The 20,261-nt window shown below is 33.1% G+C and overlaps 2 protein-coding genes across 17 annotated transcripts in view; one reads left to right on the forward strand and one right to left on the reverse strand.

The window, feature by feature from the left end:
* Positions 1-7,230, reverse strand: part of LOC148625497 (gamma-tubulin complex component 3 homolog) — a 31,200-nt gene extending 23,970 nt beyond the window's left edge. Inside the window, exons 1-6 of the mRNA XM_088569085.1 lie at positions 7,021-7,230; positions 4,531-4,576; positions 4,026-4,087; positions 3,354-3,421; positions 2,774-2,863; positions 9-244 (exon numbers count right to left, since the gene is read on the reverse strand). Coding sequence (XP_088425211.1) covers positions 9-244; positions 2,774-2,863; positions 3,354-3,421; positions 4,026-4,087; positions 4,531-4,576; positions 7,021-7,165 — 647 coding nt within the window. The 5' untranslated portion in view covers positions 7,166-7,230. The remainder of the gene's footprint in view (positions 1-8; positions 245-2,773; positions 2,864-3,353; positions 3,422-4,025; positions 4,088-4,530; positions 4,577-7,020) is intronic.
* Positions 7,231-9,432: 2,202 nt separating this feature from the next.
* The window catches only part of LOC148625498 (phospholipid-transporting ATPase IF-like), a 53,277-nt gene continuing 42,448 nt past the window's right edge, over positions 9,433-20,261 (forward strand). For 13 of the 16 annotated variants that reach the window (XR_015919941.1, XR_015919940.1, XM_088569100.1 and 10 more), the window contains exons 1-4: positions 9,433-9,599; positions 15,811-15,942; positions 19,316-19,405; positions 20,132-20,212. Coding sequence is in view for 14 of the 16 variants with exons in the window: in XM_088569100.1 (XP_088425226.1) it covers positions 9,573-9,599; positions 15,811-15,942; positions 19,316-19,405; positions 20,132-20,212 (330 nt within the window). In the remaining 2 variants the exon portion in view is untranslated. The remainder of the gene's footprint in view (positions 9,600-15,810; positions 15,943-19,315; positions 19,406-20,131; positions 20,213-20,261) is intronic. The other 3 variants (XM_088569106.1, XM_088569108.1, XM_088569107.1) reach the window with 1 other exon arrangement.

Below are 20,261 nucleotides of genomic sequence, written 5' to 3' on the forward strand. Positions count from 1 at the left end.
ACACTTACACTGGCAAGAATGACTGAGGTATTGGTGTAGGATCATTACTGTGTACATCACTGCGAATACTACTGATACCACTACTTCCAGATGAATGTGTAATAGACTGAAGAGAGGTTAAATCACCAGTTCTCTCCCCTGTGCGTGGTGAAGGCTGTTGTAGATGGCGTAATGCTGGATTGAATGGAGTTGAGGTTGCATTGGAAGTCAAACCTACACCAAACACTGAGCTTCCAATGCCTCCCTAAAATAACACGTTAATAATCATATATCAGTGAATAGAAATGTTATTTTTCGGTACATATAGAAAAACAATGTACTCATAAATGTGGCTATAAATTTGATTTCATTAAAGCAAATCAAAATCTACATTTGTAGAAAGTAACAGCCGGAGAATCACTGAAACAAAGATGAAATATCCCTAATTCAACTGAACAAGAGTCTCCCAGGAGCCTGAATTGCCCACCTAGTTGAATTTTGCCTTTCAAAGGCAATAAATTTAACAAGAAGTTGTCCAATAATTTTGACTGAAGAAGTCTTTGGTAGGGCTTATCATAAGGATTATTTCAACAATTGAAAGTTTCTTTTAATTTATCATAGTTTTCAAGATATTGACTGAAAACTGTTAAAAAAAAGTATTTTTTCCCTTTCAAGGGCAATAACTCTTACAAGGAGTCATCTGACAACTTTTATCCCTGAAGACTTTTGTAGTCCTAATAATAAGGATCATTTCAGCTATTGAAAAATTTGACTAAACCTAACGGTTTTGGAGATATATGCGAAAAACTACTGTCTGACCCATATGTTCTATTTTTAGTAACGGCTGCCATGTTTTTGACGGATCAAAAATCCCCACACCAGTTCTATGCAGGATACCCCAAGGAACATTCATACTAAGTTTGGTTTTAATTGGTTAAGTAGTATCAGAGGAGAAGATTTTTGAAAGAAATAACATTAAAAATAGCAACAATCGTTGAAAAAGGAAAATAACTCCAACATGGCTTAGCGGATTAAAACCAAATTTGACAAGAAATATATCTCATCATGTTAAATACTTTTACTTGTGTCAGAATTTAGCTAAACCTAATGATTTTTTAGATATATGCAAAAATCTGCTGTCTGACCTCTATGTTCTATTTTTCGTAATGTCGGCCATGTTTTTCAACGAATCAAAAATCCCCACATCAGTTCTATGCAAGATACCCCAAGGAACATTCATAACAAGTTTGGTCTCAATTGGTCAAGTAGTGTTAGAGGAGAAGATTTTTTAAAGAAATAACAATAAAAATAGCAAAAATTGTTGAAAAGGGCAATAACTCCAACATGGCTTAACGGATTAAAACCAAAATTTAACCAGAGATAGATTTCATCATGCTGAACACTTTTATTTTGTCAGAATTTAGCTAAACCTACCAATCAGTCAAGTAGTTTCAGAATAGAAGAGTTTTGAATAATTGTTAATGACGATGACGACGGACGCCAAGTGTTGACGAATAGCTCACACGGCCTTTGACCAGGTGAGCTAAAAAGACAGGAACAGAAAAATACACAGACATCAAAAGAAACAAAAGTTGACGTATGGTTTTGTCTAAACAAGATGTTGCATGCTACATTGTGCTAAGAATACCCCCACTCAACCTTTTCGATCACATGAAGTTGTCCAGTAACAGTGTTTGAAGCTTAATTTTTTGATTTTATGTAGACCACAGTGTAGATTTCAAAGGAAAGTGAGCCAAATTCATCATAGACATGCTTGATTTTACATAGAATCGGTCCGTAGGTCTACTGCTAATATCTTTCACTGCAGTAAACAGGAAGAATATAAGCAAGGAACCTGGAATGGGGTGACATGGTACAAGTTATCATGCAAAAGCAATACACCAAATATCTAAGAATTCCCTTCTATAGAGGCTGACGTGTCTAATACAGATAAGTGTAAAGGAAGGACTAACTGATAGATGGACAAGGAGACTGCAATATATAATGAGTGGGGGGTGTAAAATCAAGCAGAGGGTGATTGATTCACATTTTCTTTATTTTAATCTTAAGTTGCTTTAATGAATTTTTGAAATATTCCATTTGAATACTCTCAGCAACTTTTGTTTCCCTAGGAATCCAGTATATCACAAGTAGTTTTTTTACTGATTATAGTGAGTGTAAAATCGTGCCCAAATTTCACCAAGAAATTTTTCTGTACTTTTTCATTTTAGAATGTAACTAAAAAGCAACCTAAAAGTATCTGTTTAACCCAACTTGCACTGACACTTTCATTTCTAAAAACTTTGTCTATTAAGCATTTTGAATTGTTTCCTTCCTAAATACTTTTGTACAAAAGATTGCCTGTTGTCTGCTTTTCCTGGTTTTTTAGGTGGATGTATAAATTAACAAACTAATCTCCACTTAAAAAATAAGGCCACACTTAAAATAATGTTTGTTTCCCCTTACCAAACCCTAGCTCCTGGCTTTGGGTAGGTAGGTAGGTAGGGAAAATGTTTGTTTTTCTCAGGAGTTCATATGGTTCTGTAAAAACCATGATCAAAGAAATGGAAACTGTTGCTTTGAAAATTATAATTAGTTTTTTTAGTATAATGGCAATACAATTATTTGGGTAGGACAAATATTCATGGTAGGTAGCGTAAGGGAAAACAAACTTAATTACAATTTTGGCCTAAGAGTATGGATCCACTAATAAAGAAGTTTAACAATTTAACTGTCATTCTAGAAAATTTCACTGTCAATCTATTACGTGTAATTTAATAATCTACAACCATACCCTACTACTGGCTGCTGGTTCTGATCGTGGAGCACTGTCTGCCAAAGATAACAGTAGGTGTAAAATACCCCATCTGTTCCGCAAAATACCCTGAAATAAATCGTACCTAATTTAACTAACTTTACTTCTTTATGAAAGTTAAATACTTTACACACTAGTACATAGCTTTTAACGCTGTACTGTGGAAGTACTTTTGTACATAGGGTACTGATTTCTGTGGTTTCTCCATTTGGTCAAACCACAAATTAAAATCCCAATAAAATCTTAAATTTCAACTGTAAACTACAATGGGCTAATGAATCTATGAAATTAAGAATCCAAGAAATAACAAAATATGCTAATCAACAAATTCTATATCTATTATGAGGTTTTTTTTAACTAATCAAATCAATCACTTGTTTTTATCTCTGCTTTTTAGGCCAAAATTCCCAAAAAAATCATTATGCAAGAAAAGTGATTATTCTTTTTTTCTCATGGTTCTCCAATATCAATGGTATACCATGAGTTTAAGTTTATAAAAGATTATCAGAATTCATCCAACTAAGGGACATAAAAAAAAATCTATTGTAAAAACACATACCTGTGATTGAAGTTTTCTGTGAAGATCAGAAAACACAGCAGCATCACTTTCCCGTCCTCTTCGTACCACTGAAAATCAAACAGAATGATGAATATTTCTTACAAGTCTTATTTTAAAATTTTTTTTTGGCAAATGTGAAATGAATACACATGTTTTGAATAGACTGGCATAAATTATTCCTTTACTCATCGCAAAATTTCTAAGATGTATAAGTTATCAATGCAGAAACCCACTTGTACGTTCCATGGCATATATAATTTTGGGACTTAATTTAGTATCCCTTATAAAACTTCTTGTTACCCAATAAAATAAATTGTTATGAATGGAGAACTACAGTAAATTGGATAAATATCCATAAATGTCAAAATACAATACTGTATATTCACATGATTTTATTTCAAAAGTAGCTTTAAATGTCTTACAAGTATTAAAAGAACTGATATGACTTTGTTTTAAGGCCTAATGATTACTACAAAGCAGGTCTAGTTTTTTATGAATCAAGAACTCTTTTTAAAGAGTGTTGTTCCCTTCCAACCTTGTTACTGGTTTACTGGTTAACTAATTGTCATTACCAAATTAAAATTGTTAAAGGAAAAAAACAGAATTCATTTAACATATATGTATTAATTCTGGCATTGGAGTGAACTGTATAGAAGTTTTTGATTTACTTACATCTTCTTTTGATTCTTTCTGCTACCTGTATTTCATCACTTTCTACTAAAGGATCAACTTTACTGCAATGAAAATTATTATTTACATAGAATGCCAAAGCCATATGATAGTTACTTGGATTCAATACTGTGTAAGAACTAGATAACTGGGATACATTTTCTTTGGTTTAGTGAAAAGTATTGTGTACATGTCCATGCATTTAGAACTTTGATCTCATGAAATCGATACTTAAAACTGCCTTCTAAAAACTCTTCTGACAAACCAAGCAAGCTGATACATATGAATAAAGGTTCTTCATCTAATCACCTAAAATTTAAACAATCAGGACTAAAACTAAAGGAATTTTCTTTACAATATTTTAACAACATTTCAAAATTGGACAATAGATACAGACAATTCACTTGTGTACAATTTCATGACAAAAATACTAATTCAAAACGGAAAGTACAGAAAATAAAAATGCATTAAATATATAGTTTGTTGAGTCAGCTCAGTAAATAATTACCTTCCAATAATTCTCAATGCATGTTGGAGCACTGGTAAAATTGCATCTGAAAACAAATAATTTAATATACATGGTACAGCTTATAAGATATACATCTTATTAATACTATATGTTAATTGGTACTAAAATGTATATTCGCATGGAATGGGAGACCATATCCCTTTTGATTAACCTGAATAATAATTATATTCTAACATTATTGTAATTTACTAACAATAAAATTACATTCACAGTCTTACATGTATTAATGCAACTTATTTGTGACAGTTCACATCATTACCTTTTATTTATTTTTTTAATTTCACTTATTTCAAACTTTTTAAATTTTTCTCACACTTCACTATTAAGCTGGCAGAACAAAAGCAGAGACTGCCATGGCAGTTTTTGACATCAAATTCTTAAGATATCATTTCGTCACATAAGAAATTGAGTGGTCCAAGCAGCCTCTAAGATTAAATTAGGGTGTAACCTTATTTTTTCAGAAGTCTTTCAGATTTCACATTTTAATGTGTAGGAGATAACTATTGCATTTGAAGCATCAAATCTAGATTGATACTAGTAGTGCAACAGTTAAATATAGTTGTCAAAATAATCATTAAAAATCTTTTGAAATAACTTTGCTTTGTCATGACTTAAAACATTTGGAACAGTCAACTGTGGAATTGACATTCTGAAATTTAAGATGTTAAGATCCATATCCAATGAAATTCAGTGTTACAATGAATGCTGCATAAGAATTAACAAGGAATCAAACATGACGAGATGACTTTCACATTCAGTTTCGTTCCATTTAAGTTTTATCATTGATATCGAGGTGTAAAATCATAGACATCCCAATGGGAGCCAAGGGAACAGAAACTTGACTTGAGTCGTTTATTACAAAGAACTTATAAATGAGCATGCTCAATATACACTTCCACAGGATAGGGCTTGGGCAGAATGAAAGAATTTCCCTCGTGGAAGTGTATATTAAGCATGCTCATTGACTTCAATGTATCCCACAATTAGCAGGAAAGGGTCTTGTTGAAAGTCTTCTAAATGAGTACATGTAACTGGAAGAGTAAGAAAGGAAAGAAATTTAGTTCCTTTCCTGAAAGTTTGTAACATCTACAGTGTTCCTCCACTAATAAGTTATACACTCCCAAGCTTAGCTTTTTTCTATGAACATTGCACCATAATTTTTACATAAATGACGTAATCTGCTTATCAATTCTAAACAATTCGACCCAGACATTTCAGACCATGACAACCCATACTTCCTTCGGGAGGCATAAATCTCCCGGTTTCAAGAATTCCTCCTGTTAAAACCTCCCGTAATTGAATTTATCAAATTTTCATCAATTTTTGTCCACCATTATTGTTTATGTCAACAACCGTGTGGGTTGCTTAAGCGCTTTATCGTCAAAATGCTTGGAACAGCTGATCAGCATGTGTCTCTCTATAGTTACCTTCGTTCATATCAACAAATAGCATGATTTACAATTTTGAATGGATAGTTATGTTAAAATTTATGAACTCTGTGGCCACACACAACCTGCTGTTCCGTGTGGCCAATAATTTTACTTACTCATTGAGAAAAAAAAAAACATTATCTGACAATAAAATTGAAGAGAAATTTTAATGTAAAAGGACTAAATGCACCCAAATCATAAAGGTTATTGTACCAAGTCTTGAGGCTACTAACGTACAGTGATTGAAAACTGTAAACAGAAACCATTCAGTATTTTATGTGATGAAAGCAACGGTAGGGGTGCCAAGAAGTTCTTTGCTACTCTTGTTCACAATCTTAAAAGATGGAAGCAGGTCCATCAAAACCAGATTCATTGACATGCCAGTAATGAACATGAGAACAGGGCAAAATCTATTTCATGCCATACCAATCCTCACTTCTGTGAATACATGTATAATTCATTTTGTTGATTCATTTGTATATGTCATGTATATATGGTTTTGAAAAAAATATTTAAAATCCTGTTTTATTTGATTTATAACATTTATAACATAACAAAATATGTTGATAATGTTGTCACACAAAATCTTAGGTTAGACTAGGTTAACAGGTATGCTTACGAATGTCAGACATTTCAGCCCATACATATTTCAAACCAAGACTATTAGGGGAATACATTAGAACAATAAATACTATATATCTTAAAATGGACACAGTTTTATATTTGTCCCTGATCATCACATATTTTACCATGATTTTGGAAGTTAATAATATTAATAACATAAACATTTGAATTTATGTTCCTTTGTCTTTGAGTGTTTGTTTCACCTTCCTCATATTATTATCTTTACTGGTCTGGTCTCATTAACTGCAGTCTTTAGTGTGGTCTACATACAGACACATTTTTGGGAAGTGCCAATGCAGTGTTATTGTTTATTTGGTCAATTCTATACAGTCGATTTGCATGTTTTGGTCTGTACTTGTTTGATATATGATTTCTCAGTATTTTTATACAAACATTTGGTTCAAAATGAAAATACCTTCAGAAAGACCTGTTATTTTACAACAGAGTTTCTGTAAAAGAAATGTTTCGGGGTCATTCTGACCCCTTCTATCCATGGCACGAGAAGTGCCAGATATTGACCATTTGCAAGATTGTTTTGCCGCGCTACGGGCACTGCGCATGAGAAGAAAAGTCTTATCGATTTAGTTTCGAAATTATGTACTAAAATAACAATCAAAATAATCACACTTTCTGTTCTAATAAATAGCCTTTTGTGCATATACAATATAATAATCTATTATTTTTACTACCTGTAAATCTGCGAAACTAATATCGTCTTCGTTCAGGGCCGTCTCAACACGTTAAAAGAGTATTCAAGGGAATCTAGATTCAAGCGGAAATCAAAAGAATGTAGGCTAAAAACCACTAATGCCACTTCCCATAGGCTTCTATGCTAATTTCACAATATTCAATGGCTTCTCTGGACTTTACCTTAACTTTAACCTGCAGATGACTATATATCAGCATGATTCTACATATGTCAGCTCACAATCCTCAGAATGGCATGTGGGGTTAGCAGACTTGCAGTGCAGTACTGGTCACCGGAAGTGAAGGGTCTATAAATAGCATGGGAAATCCCAGTGTTTTCACAAGATAGGGGTATATTTAAAAATCATTATGGAGATTAGGCTTCACATCACAAGAAGCAAAATGCACCTATAAAATGTACAGAAATGTTTTTCCTTTCAGAAACTGTTTAAATTTTTAAAATAAGATGAGGAATTTTTTCACAGCACTATGAGGAACAGGGGTAATTTCTGCGTAGGACTATTTTTGCGTACGTTCCAAATGCTCATTGGTTGAATTGGTGGTCTGTAACCTGTAATAAAGGGACACGGAAAACAGACAAGCACAACAAAGAACATAAAGTAACTAAAATAATACATACAAAGTAACAAAGTACCATTATACACAAATTCAGACAACGAAAGACACTTATAAATTTTCATATTATGATATATCATTATACAGTGGAACATGATACCAACATCTGCAGTTCTCTGTACTACAGTAGACAGTTTTAAAGAGCAGATTACCACATCTGCTCTTTCACAAATTTTCTAAACAGCAAGACATGTACATAGTTTAAAAAAGCAAAATCCCATTTGATTGAAAAACAAGAAAAAATATTTTCACTGTATATAATAGTTTTCATCACTTATAGTAAAAGTTCTTTTTAAATTTATGTGGTAGCAACGCATGCAAATGGCACGTAACAGTCAGCACAATGACGGAGTGCGGAATTATGAAGATAGATAGATAAAAGTAAATGAGCAACTTGGACTCCACTAAAAACTGGGAGCATGGACCAGGTGCACCGGTAGGGTAAGCGTCCTTTGTTTTTCTAGAAACACCTGCCGAGTTGCTCATAAAGTCAAGTCCGGGTAGACAAACGAGGAAAGGAAAACTATGACCCGTTGAATAATTTAGTTTTCATGGTGCAGATGGATACACCATAATGATCCACGAGTTCACGATGACGACCATAAAACTTCTGTAGTGATGACTTCAATCTTCTAGCAACATAACCCTGTTCCAGAAGCCTATTTGTTAGAGTTCTAGCGCTTTACAAAAAGTCTGTGTAGTTTCGGCAAGCTCTGGCATAACGTATGAGTTGTGATATGAAAACTCTATATACAGGTGCCGAAGGAATGTTGCCACAGATGAAAGGAAAGTTGACAATTCTGAATGAAAAGTCATCACGTTTGTCGTAAAGTTTGGTCAATAGTTTTCCTATACCGTCGATTTCTAAGTGTAGGTTAAGATATGAGGCTGACTTCACAGTGTCTGTAGTATCCTTTATCTCAAATTCTTTTGGATAGATGCGATGTATTAAATCCCCGAAATTAGGATTATTTAAAGGTAATACGGGGTTTAACGCCCGAGCAGCAATATTCAGGCGATGAACATGAAATGAAAAATGGGATGGGACAGAAGGATAATGGGGTCGACAAATTTTGATTGCCACCGGAAAAAGGGAGAGGTGGGTAGGATTGGGCAATTTAGCCTCCTGTGGCGGAGCCCTATGGTTCCTACTCCGGGAGAATACCACAATTGGGTTCTTTAACGTGCGAGGAACGTGGCATCTTTCCCAACACGTTGCACCACTATGGTTTGCGGTCAGGTTTTCCGTATTATAGCCTGACAACCCCAGCATGTAACACGCCAGGGGTACCCCATTCCACCACCTGGGCCACACATCCCAGTTGCTCTGTGGGCAGAGCGCCTAACCCCCGGCTAGGTTTCTGAGCACTATTTAGTCGCCTTATGCGACAAGCTTAGCGCTGCTGCAGGCCTATTCTTTTAACACCCGGACCTGCAAGGGGGCGTGGTTGCTCTATATAGTATGTTGAGATGGCCCCTATTATAGACGGAAAACTTATCGGGACGCATCGGAGGTTTTCCCAACAGGATGCGGTGAACATTTTGACGTTGTCGTTGGTTGAAAAGTTGTCAACAATGTGGAATTGTTTGAACTCGTAGAAAAGTTTGAATGAGGATATATGGGTGCTGATGTAAAGCTGAAGAATGACCAACTGGTTTGATAGTTGCTGTGTAAGTAAATCAGCATTTTTTTACCACTTGTGTCCTATGACTAATGTTGAAATTTCCACCTGTTAGGCGCGTGAACTGTACTTTTCAATTTTAGACAATACTGTGTATAATTTACTATTGAAGTAATACACATTTTTTTAATGATGTTTCCACCAGCACTTTTTTAATGAACTTTTCTGTAATCCTTATCTCCATATGGTATAGCAGATGTACATGTACAAAACTAAAGTGTAAACAAATACAGAGAATCTACATCGACTACATGTCTACATTGTACATCTACATCCACATCAATCATATGACAATCTACCACATTGCTGATGACTTCTATTCTACCCCCATCATAATTCTTATCACACTTTTAAATCATCAGTCAACTGAAATAATTTAAATTTGGAACTACCAAGTCCATGTGCCAAGATGGAAAAATCCTATATTTTCAATCATAAACATGTTGAAATGTAGAGATCAATATTTGAAATGCTCTCAATTAGCTGTTCAAAATATTGTTTAGAAAAATATCTTTTATCACTGAAGAAGCTAGCTGTAACTGATTTTGAATTATATGTACAAAATTGTACATGTACATGTAGCTTTCAGGGTTAAGTATACATGTATGTTAGTTAACCAGGGACATAGATCTATCAAGTGTCACCTCGCTACACCTCCTAGATCTCAAAGTGTCTGGATGTTCAGAAAAGAGAACTCTGAAAGAAACTGTATTAATTGTAATGACCAGTAGACCCTTTCCTGTTAGCTGTGGGATAGCCATGCATGCATGATCAATACATGTACATGTACACTTCCGTGAGCAAAATTCTTTTTCTTTTACCTAAGCCCTACCTCACAGAAGTATTTTATATTACACATGCTTATCAGGTCTACTGGTTCTGACAGAAAAATATGCATGGTAGTGCATTTGTGTTTTATGTATTTTATGATGGTTGAGGAATTAGGTAGTATTAAGGATCTACTGTTTTTATGTTATTGGATATTTGGTGTTTAAAATTGTGGCTATCAAAACATTTATTTCCTGTTGTTCCAGAGATGGTCAGTGCAGTTGGTTTAACTTGTTGAGTACACTGCTGGTGTTGCACATGTAGTACTTTTTTTATTAGGGTTTTTGTAAAAAATTATGTGGCTTTGCTTTGAACTTGCTCTTTTCTTATTTTTATGTTTTATCTACAGGTGGTGACCAGACATTGGTGCAGAATTACCTTGATTTATAAATCAACACTTTTTGTCTCAGTATTTACTATTCATAAATCCTATGATATTATTTGCTATAGAGGTACATGTACATTGTTTTGCTGTTTATCCATGTTACCTAGTTAGCATCTTTTGAAAAGGTTTCTCGAAATATATATAAGTTTCACTAATTCTACAAAATGACCTTTAAGAATATACATACATGTACAATGTAAATGTAGCTGGTTTGAATTATTAGATGAGAACCTGTGACACTTAAAGAATTACATTTCTTCTTGATGGAATGGCATTTCTTAGTTATCTACATGGTACTTAAATTTCAGCTGCTGAATTATCCAATTCTTGTGCATCACATATTTGTCCATAAATTAAAGGATACAAATAAATGATGGCGACACTAGACCTCAAATATTTGAGACTGTGTGTCCCATTTTCTTTTTTCATTACTTGTTTACTTTAAATAACAATAATATGTACATGTGTTTCAGTAAGCAAATTTCTGCAAAGACTCACACATGTACATTTGTATGTGACGTACTCTCTGTACTTTAAACATAGTCCTTTTTGCATATACAGTGTACATATTATACATGTACAAATATATTTATAAAAAGGTGAATTTTTATGTCCTTCTCGACAAAATGTTAGTGAAGAAGTAGTGTGTGTCTTGTCAAACATTAAATTTAGATGATAATTCAAGAACCTCTCATTAAATCTTTACTGACATTACATTTGTACTTGAATAATGTAGACAATAAGATAAGTTTGATTACCATGTTTATTGTGTTCACAGTTAAGAAGTCAGGGATTGAATTTCAGAATTTTTTCCACTTGCTAAATTTAACAAGTGCTGAAAATTTACACTTGCTAAATGTAAGTTGTTTTCTTTTTGTATTTCTGGACTTTACGTATAGACATAAAATTCTACTAGCAAATTTTAGTAAGTGGAAATAATTTCTACTACCAAAATTGAATTTCAACTTGCATTTAGCAAGTATTTCCCCTTAAATTTGATCACTGGGAGTAACAGAACATGTTAATGTATGGTCCATTTTCACTTTGATGACTTTGAATAAGATGGTGCATTTATCAGACCATTTTTCTCTTTATTGAAACATTAACTGGTTAAATTTTTATTTGTGTATGGTTAATGATGGTTACATGAACCAGCATGTGTCGAACATGGTTCATCACAGTATACCATTTCATGCTACATGTCTGCAATTTCAATCACCAACAAGTTGAGAATATTAGATGTATATTGTGATGTGTAGTAGTTATGGCATCACAATGTGTAGTGACTAATGTTGACATTGCCAAAATGCCAAAGAATGCAGTTTTTCTATCCTTACAAAATTAAATAATTTTACATGTAAATGTCCATCACCAAGATGATTCATTCTTGAAAAGCTAATTTAGAACACAAGATACATGTACAAGGGATACATTTTTACACACATAGTGAAGATTTTAATTTACAAGTAGCAAAATGTTGAGTAGAGTTTAAAATCTTACACATAATTTGTTTGTAAAATAACCAGGAAATTGTATTACCCAAGAAAAGTAGCTTGAAAGGTCTTTGTACAAGATTTTATCTATTTTTACTGTTAATCTTTTTATCAATACTAATTTTCCTTCATTTAGCTTTCAAGTTTCCTTCCTTCTTTTCTACTTTTGTTTAAATTAGAGCATTTGAAATCTTTCCCATACTTTGCTAAATAACATACCAGTACATGTAGTAGAAATTCTGTGTTCATTACATGGTTGCATGTACATGTATACAATTAAGTAATCCTTAGTATGGTGAGTATAATTTTTGTCATGTTTAAATGTACAATTTATCGGATCCTATTATTTTTTTAATATAGTGGTTGATCATGTTGAATGGAAAAACTACATGTATCTAGTGTCTTTAGTGATATTGATTTACAGTAAGCGATCCGTTATCAGTGTTCTAGCTAGGATTTGGAAAAGGCAGGGTGCTAGAACCAAAAAAGGGCACTTAAGCATGTGAAATATGATTGAACATTTTGAAAACGGGCACATTCTGAAAACAGTAATATGTGTATTGGGCTAGTTTAGATCATATTAATGACATTAAATCGTAAATTTTTATTAGACATATAACAGGTAAAATACATATGATCAACACCTGAAATAAAACAATATGATGTCAAATTATCAGTTTAATTTATAAGATTTTAAAATTTAAAATTGAACTTTTAATATTGACTGGCTAGTTAATCTTATATATTGCACAATCTTTTTACTCTAAAGAAAAGTATCAACAACTTTGTCTAAAAGTGAGTCAAACATGTCTTTATCACAGTTTAACTTGATGTGTAACAAATTTTCCGATGTGGATTGTTTAAGTCTGTTTCTATGTTAGTTTTTGATCCATTTACTTGAGAGAAAATTCTGTCAGCCTCTGCTGTACTTAGAGGTGAGATGGCTGCAACACACATGAGCTTGTATACATTGGGGAACATTTCTATCAAACCAAGTTTTGGGTTTGATAGTAGTGTACTTGTGCACTTGTCAATGGATCCAGCTCATATGGAATATCACTTATATGTATGAAGGCAATAAATGATGTCCATTCAGAGGACAAATTGTTACTGTCAAGATAGCTAATTCCATAATTTCACACCAATAGTACTTGTAAAGCATCAGCTTTTGCCTGATGAGATTATTTTCACAACATTTTTCAGCATTAGAACTTTCAATCTCTCAAGTTAAGTGAATTCAAATGTTCATAACTAGTCTCATGTTCTTTTACTTTATCAAGCTGGAGTGTTTTGAATACTTTTGTGCTCATAACACTTTTTTTTGTTGAATTTTGTACATAAAAGACAAACCATTGAATCATCAACACATTCTAGCCAGTTTCAGTTAGTTTTCCATCTACTTTTGAACCCTACCTTATGTCCACTATTTTGCCTCTTCCGTGGCGATTCTGTAGTTTCTGATGTTTCAGATTCAGATTCTGTTTCTTTTCTTTTTAAAGATTGTGCAAATTTTATTCTGATTCTACAAAAAATGTAGGTAACAGTTAGATCAGAAGAACTGTATTTTTAATATATTATATAACACATTTTTAAACAAAATTGTTAAACCAAAAATTATCTTTCAAGATTCTATGTTTTTGTTATTCCTTTTGGATAGAAAACTGCAAAATTTATACTTTTATATTTGTATTTGGCTATTTCAATTGGTATACAGTTATATTGTTTGCATACGATAATTTTTACTAGTTTATTTGACGGGGATAAACCCATCATTTTCTGTGCATTGGTGTGGTCGATAATTTGTAAACACCCCTTTGACATTCTCTTTTTGATCTGATGGTCACAGAGCTTAGACGAAAGTCTCGCATAGCATTCAACATCGTGTTTTATTGAGGATTACTTCTAAAGAGAAGTAGTATGTAGTAATCTCGTGCTAAACGATAGACATGGTCTAGCAAACATTTAGTTCATTGTGTTTCATAAGGATTCAATAAAAATAGAATTAAGTTTAATATTTTGTTGCCCCGTGCAGGTCCGGGTGTTAAAAGAATAGGCCTGCAGCAGCGCTAAGCTTGTCGTAAAAGGCGACTAAATAGTGCTCAGAACCCTAGCTGGGGGCTAGGATGCTCTGCCCACAGAGCAACTGGGATGTGTGCCCCAGGTGGTGGAATGGGGTACCCCTGGCATGTTAAATGCTGGGGTTGTCAGGCTATAATACGGAAAACCTGACCCCAACCATAGTGGTGCACCGTGTTGGGAAAAATGCCACGTTCCTCACACGTTAAAGAACCCTACTGTGGTATTCTCCCGAAGTAGGAACCATAGGACTCCGCCACAGGAGGCTAAATTGCCCGACCCTATCCACCTCTCCCCATTTCCAGTGGCAATCAAAATTTGTCGACCTTATTGTCCTTGTGTCCCATCCCTTTTTCATTTCATCATCGTTTCATGTTCATTTTATCATCAATTTCATGTTCATCATTTGAATATAGCTGAAATATTGCTGCTCGGACGTTAAACCCCAACAAACAAACAAACAAAATATTTTGTTCATTTCATTTTCTTTCAGTAAGTGTTCTATTGCTTAGTGAGAAGTTTCTATTAAGGGTTACGAAAAAAAACCTATTGATTTAATTTTGATTAAGTAAGATTAATTTTGAATACATAGAATAGATACATCATTTTGTTTGATATAAATAAGTTTTACTGTTCTGACGTCAAGGACTGTCAACTTGAGAGTGAATGAAGATCCCTCAAAGAACCCGTTGAGAAATATAGAAATGAGAAACATTATGTTTTAATGTAAACTCTCCAGACACACAATTCCATGTACATGTACATTGTACATTAATTGTATTTAAGACTTAAACATGATACGTGTATATGGAAACATGTTAAGAATCATTTTTTAAAATGTGTTTTTGTGCAACTGTATACAAAAACAAATTAAAATTTATCAGAAATATTTTTCAATACTTAAAAGAACACAAGTTTACTGTATGATGTTTATACACATATTTTTCTGGCAGTACATTATTTGTACATGTAAACCGATGTTTTTCATGTTTGTTGTGATGTACTATAGAGACCATTACAAAATTTAGGTACCAGTACTTAACTTCTAAAAACACCTGTAGCATTATAGAAAAAAAAAATTGGTAAAGTAGGATTCATCTTACCAACTTCAATGTTTCCCATGAATTAATTGAAATTTTTGTGTGATCACTTTACAAGGGAGAGTCATCATTCATTTTTTTCTATCTTACATGTAACATTGTTTTTATTTTACTATGGTACTGATAGGATATTGTATCTAACGACAAGAACTAACTATTTGTGTTTAGCACGCTATAAAACCTGGTTTAACCCACCATTTCTATCAGAAGGCAGGACCATTGCCTTGGTTTCCAACTTTCTGGTTTTTACCTTATTACATGGACTTTTCTTTTGCTTACTGCCTAGAGTGTTGTCTTCATTGTGTACATCTTTTTCAGGGTTGTAAAAAGCAAGCGATTCATGGAGAAAGAACTGTGCATGTTGGAAACAGGACAACCCATGCACAAGGAGAATATGTCGATGTCATTATCCCTCATAAATACCCAGATAATAGGGTTGTTTCCTCAAAGGTAAATTTATACTTGTATTTGGTAGTTTTCTTGTATCTCATGGATAAAAATATCAGTCACCCAATAGCCCATGGCTATTAGAGTTTGAGCTGGACTATCAGAATTTTTGGTAAAATTTAGTTGAACATATGGAAAATATTAAACAAAAACATAGCTGGGCTACCAGGTTGTATTTCTGAATCTTTACCCCTGTAACTGTTAGGGATGTACAGTACAGAAAGAGACATAACATGACCGATCACTGACATAGTGATGCACCTCTATTTCAATGGTTACCCACATTTTTTTTTATTTTCAAAAGTGATATTCCCAAATTATTGTTTGTATTTTAAATGGTAGGTTATGCCCATTCACTTCCAAAAAGAATTTATAATGAAACTTATGAAATAAACATGTTATTTGCTACCACTATATTGGTGATCAGTCACGAAATGTCTCTTTCTGTACTGTACACAAAAATGAACATATGCCTAAACTAAAAGTTGAATTCAGAAAAGTACATGTAGACACTACTGGTGCAATTTATTTAAATGAAAATTGAGTCTTCCCATACAACAAGGGGAACTTCAACTTGTTTCAACTTAAGAATGTGTACAATGTAATCATTTTTATGCTTTTCCTTGACTTTATTTCACAGTTGATTTCTATACTCTAGAACAACAGCCATTGGAGGAAATTTTTATCTCTTCATAATTAAAAAGTGTATCAATACAGCAAAAATACGAAATAGGAAGAGAATATAGTGAAGCGAAGATATGGGGTTGTGAATGTCCATGAGAATCATCCATGTAGTAATATAAAAAAAAAACATCAGAGGGGTTATGCCTTCAACACAGATTATGGCTTTAAACATCATGTGTACTAAGTCAAAAGGAAATTAAGGAATGTATAGGGCTAATATTTTAAAACTTCATAGGTGATTGGTATCCTGTACATATGATGCACCTTTTGCAGCCATGTAGGGTTCAGGTGGTATTGCAAAAAGCTGTATCCACTAAGGAGTTCAGATGCTAGACTATTTGGAAACACATTTTGATCTACATCTTTGCTAATAAAAGATTAACTTGGCAGACATAATGAGTTTGAAAATTTTTGCTCATGATTAATATTTGTCCACCTGATTAATATGGTTGCATGCAGCTGTGAGAGCTTCTGATGGACAATTGATTACTTTAGTTCATTGTATTAGTAGATCTAAATAAAATTTTACAAGAAGTTTCCGAACCACAAAAGGTAGGTTGGTATTGATTTTGGGGTTATGGCCTCAAACATTTGGGAGCAAAAAAGCCAACGTTTTATAGAATGTAACTATTTAATTCGGTAAAAGCATGTAGATGTCTATGATATTGTTTCACAATATTCTGTACCGCTGGTCTAACTGGGATTGATGTAGGTGGTTAAGACTTGAAACATACAGGAATGAGTACTCTATAAGTGTAATAGTATATGTTCTCTATAAGTGTTAGTCATGCTTGTCATGTTGATTAAGGAACTTAGTTATCCTACTCCCAGTTTTTAGTGGAGTCCGAGTTGCTCATTTGCTTTTGTTACTTTGTATGTATGATTTTAGTTACTTTATGTTCTTTGTTGTGTATGTCTGTTTTCCATGTCTGGTATTTGTCCCTGGATTACATTCTTTTGATTACCGCTGTAACCTTGGTTCCCTTGATTACTCTTTAAAAAACATAAATTATTTATGATTCAATCTGAAGATATGAATAATTAAAATGCAAGGACAGATATACAAATGTACAATTACTGATGGTACCTATCACTCTGATTAACATAGACTTACTATGGAGGGTAACAGAAGTGAATCATCAGATGCTCACAATTTTAAATATTTTACTTGAATATGGTTATCACTCATTTAATTGGTACATGTACATGTTTAAGTCAAGATACTGTATAGCTTGAGGTCAAATACTGGTTTTAGTCTTATCAAGGACTAATATACTAATGTTAATTTCTTGAAATATGTGTTTTTTATTTGAACACCCTCCTGGCTTCAGGCTATCAACACATATACTGGTAAAGGTATAGCAGTAGTACATTTTATATATTAATTTGATTGAAAAAAAAAATCGGGATTGACAGATTGATAGAAAGTGTGATGAGTATGTTAGTAAGAATAAATCATGAAATCAAATTATACTCCAGGCATCAGAATTGTTTTGTTTTTTAAAGGTATTTTATGCAAGTTCACATACAATACATGAGTATCATGTGATATTGTGGAGCAAAAATGTAACTTTACTTAATAAGGTTGTTATCCCTTTCAAAGTTATGCAGGTTGAGGTACAGGTTTACCTAATATTATAAATAAATAAATATATATATATATAAATAAAGCAGTGATTTGTCAGATTTTCCTGTTTAAACAATTTGGATAAATCACACTGTGAAATAAGTTCCGTAATTTCACTCAAGGACTTTCTCCCACCAAAACCTCACAACAAAAATATCAATCTGTCGTTCACAAAATTTAAAATTTATGTTGAAATACAATAAATTTGGAAGAAAATCTACAGAATAAATAGGATTATCAATTGGTTATTGTGAATAACCAAAATGTAATTACTTGTGCCAAGAACACTTGAAGATTGTACAAGTTCTGTACACTCGTTAAATCTTTGTGTTCTTTTCCACTTGTGATCATATTTTGGTTATTCACTTTTGCTAATTAATTATCCTATTAAGAATCATACTAGTAAAGGGAAAGTTGGTAAGTCTGCAGGAGTTCTAATTTAACTTTCAAGAGTGATCGGTCCAGGACTTTTTCAAATATAAGATCAAAGGTCCACTTGAAGAAAATGGAAGGTCCTCAAAAAACTGTCAGTGTAAGAGAATGAAGGGCCAGGACTAAGTAAAAAAGGGTCTGGTTTTGAAATTTAGGGTTGTGGACCTTGGACCACTGTCACTTTGATTCTACAATATTTTATAAACAACCAAAATTTCAGAAATCAATTTGTTTATAAAAATTCTAAAAGGAGTTCTACCTTGGTTGGGAAAGTACTGCAATTAGTCAAAATATTTGAGTTGAGAATATTTCCTGCAGCTTCCATTCTTTCCAATACTTATCAGTATATATACATGTATATAACTGTTTTCCCAGTTAACCTTCATTTCCTTGATTGATTCTTGAATTACTAATGAGACATACTTGATGCATTAACAATATTAAGAAATTAAAAAAAAGTATGAGCTTATTATCTTTTGCCTGATACTTAGGTGAACTTGTACTTAAGTTTTTATTACCTACCCAAGTTAAATATTTACTGTATAAAATGTTGCTTGTAACTTACATGTAAGTTTGGCATACACAAAAAATTATTTTAGAATGATAGTTATATGTAATGTTTTTCTTTTCTAGTACACACTGTGGAACTTTTTACCAAAGAATCTGTTTGAACAGTTTAGGAGATTGGCCAACTTCTATTTTCTCTGTGTTGGATTCATACAGGTAAGAAAAACATATTTTACTCCCTGCATGCTCATGGTGGGAGATACTGATGTATAGTAATAAGGATGGCCATCATTTGGACTTCAGTATGCTCTTCTGTTGCTCAGATGGGAGCCTTTTGCTTAATACTATTCCTCCTATACCACCGAATGTAATTTAATCAAACTTTTACAAAATATGTATTATGTATTAAAGGTGTGCACTTCATATTTCAGATTTTAGTCTGAATGATATTAGGTGTATGTGTGTGTGAGGGTGGCGGGAGTGTTCCATAGCAAAATATGGACTTTGCCTTTAATGAGTATAGGGTACACATTCTCTAATCCTCAACTCCTCCTACACCCTTAAATAGAATTCAATGAAACTTTTACAGATTAATAATGTGCATCCTTGAAGCTTCATTGTTAACTTATTTCAGTAAAAGTGAACTAACTGTCTGTGCATTGTACAGGTATGAATTTGGAATACTACTCTAAAAAAGGGTGAAAAAGGTATGAGAATGACAAAGCAGACATATCAAATAGGGCTGCGGCATGATATTGATGGAAAAATATAAAATGCGAAACCTAAGCCTCTTGGCAAGAGAGAGAGACTCAAGATAGTGTTAGAGAGGCTCAACCCATATGATTAAAAGAACAATCTTATGTGACTGTGATGTAATAAAATGTTATATATACATGTATAGTAAAATTAAATAAAAAGGTTTCATCATTTGTCTTTTTTCAGTTAATTATAGACAGTCCTGTAAATCCTGCAACAAGTATAGTACCTCTGGTGTTCGTAGTAACAGTTACTGCTATTAAACAGGTATGGGATGAAAAAAAATAATCTGGCTTGAGTACCACAAAACTTAGAA

Source organism: Perna viridis, chromosome 2 (assembly GCF_037379345.1).
Source record: "Perna viridis isolate PV_CMFRI_1.1 ecotype Kerala chromosome 2, ASM3737934v1, whole genome shotgun sequence".
NCBI classification, from domain to species: Eukaryota; Metazoa; Mollusca; class Bivalvia; order Mytilida; family Mytilidae; genus Perna; species Perna viridis.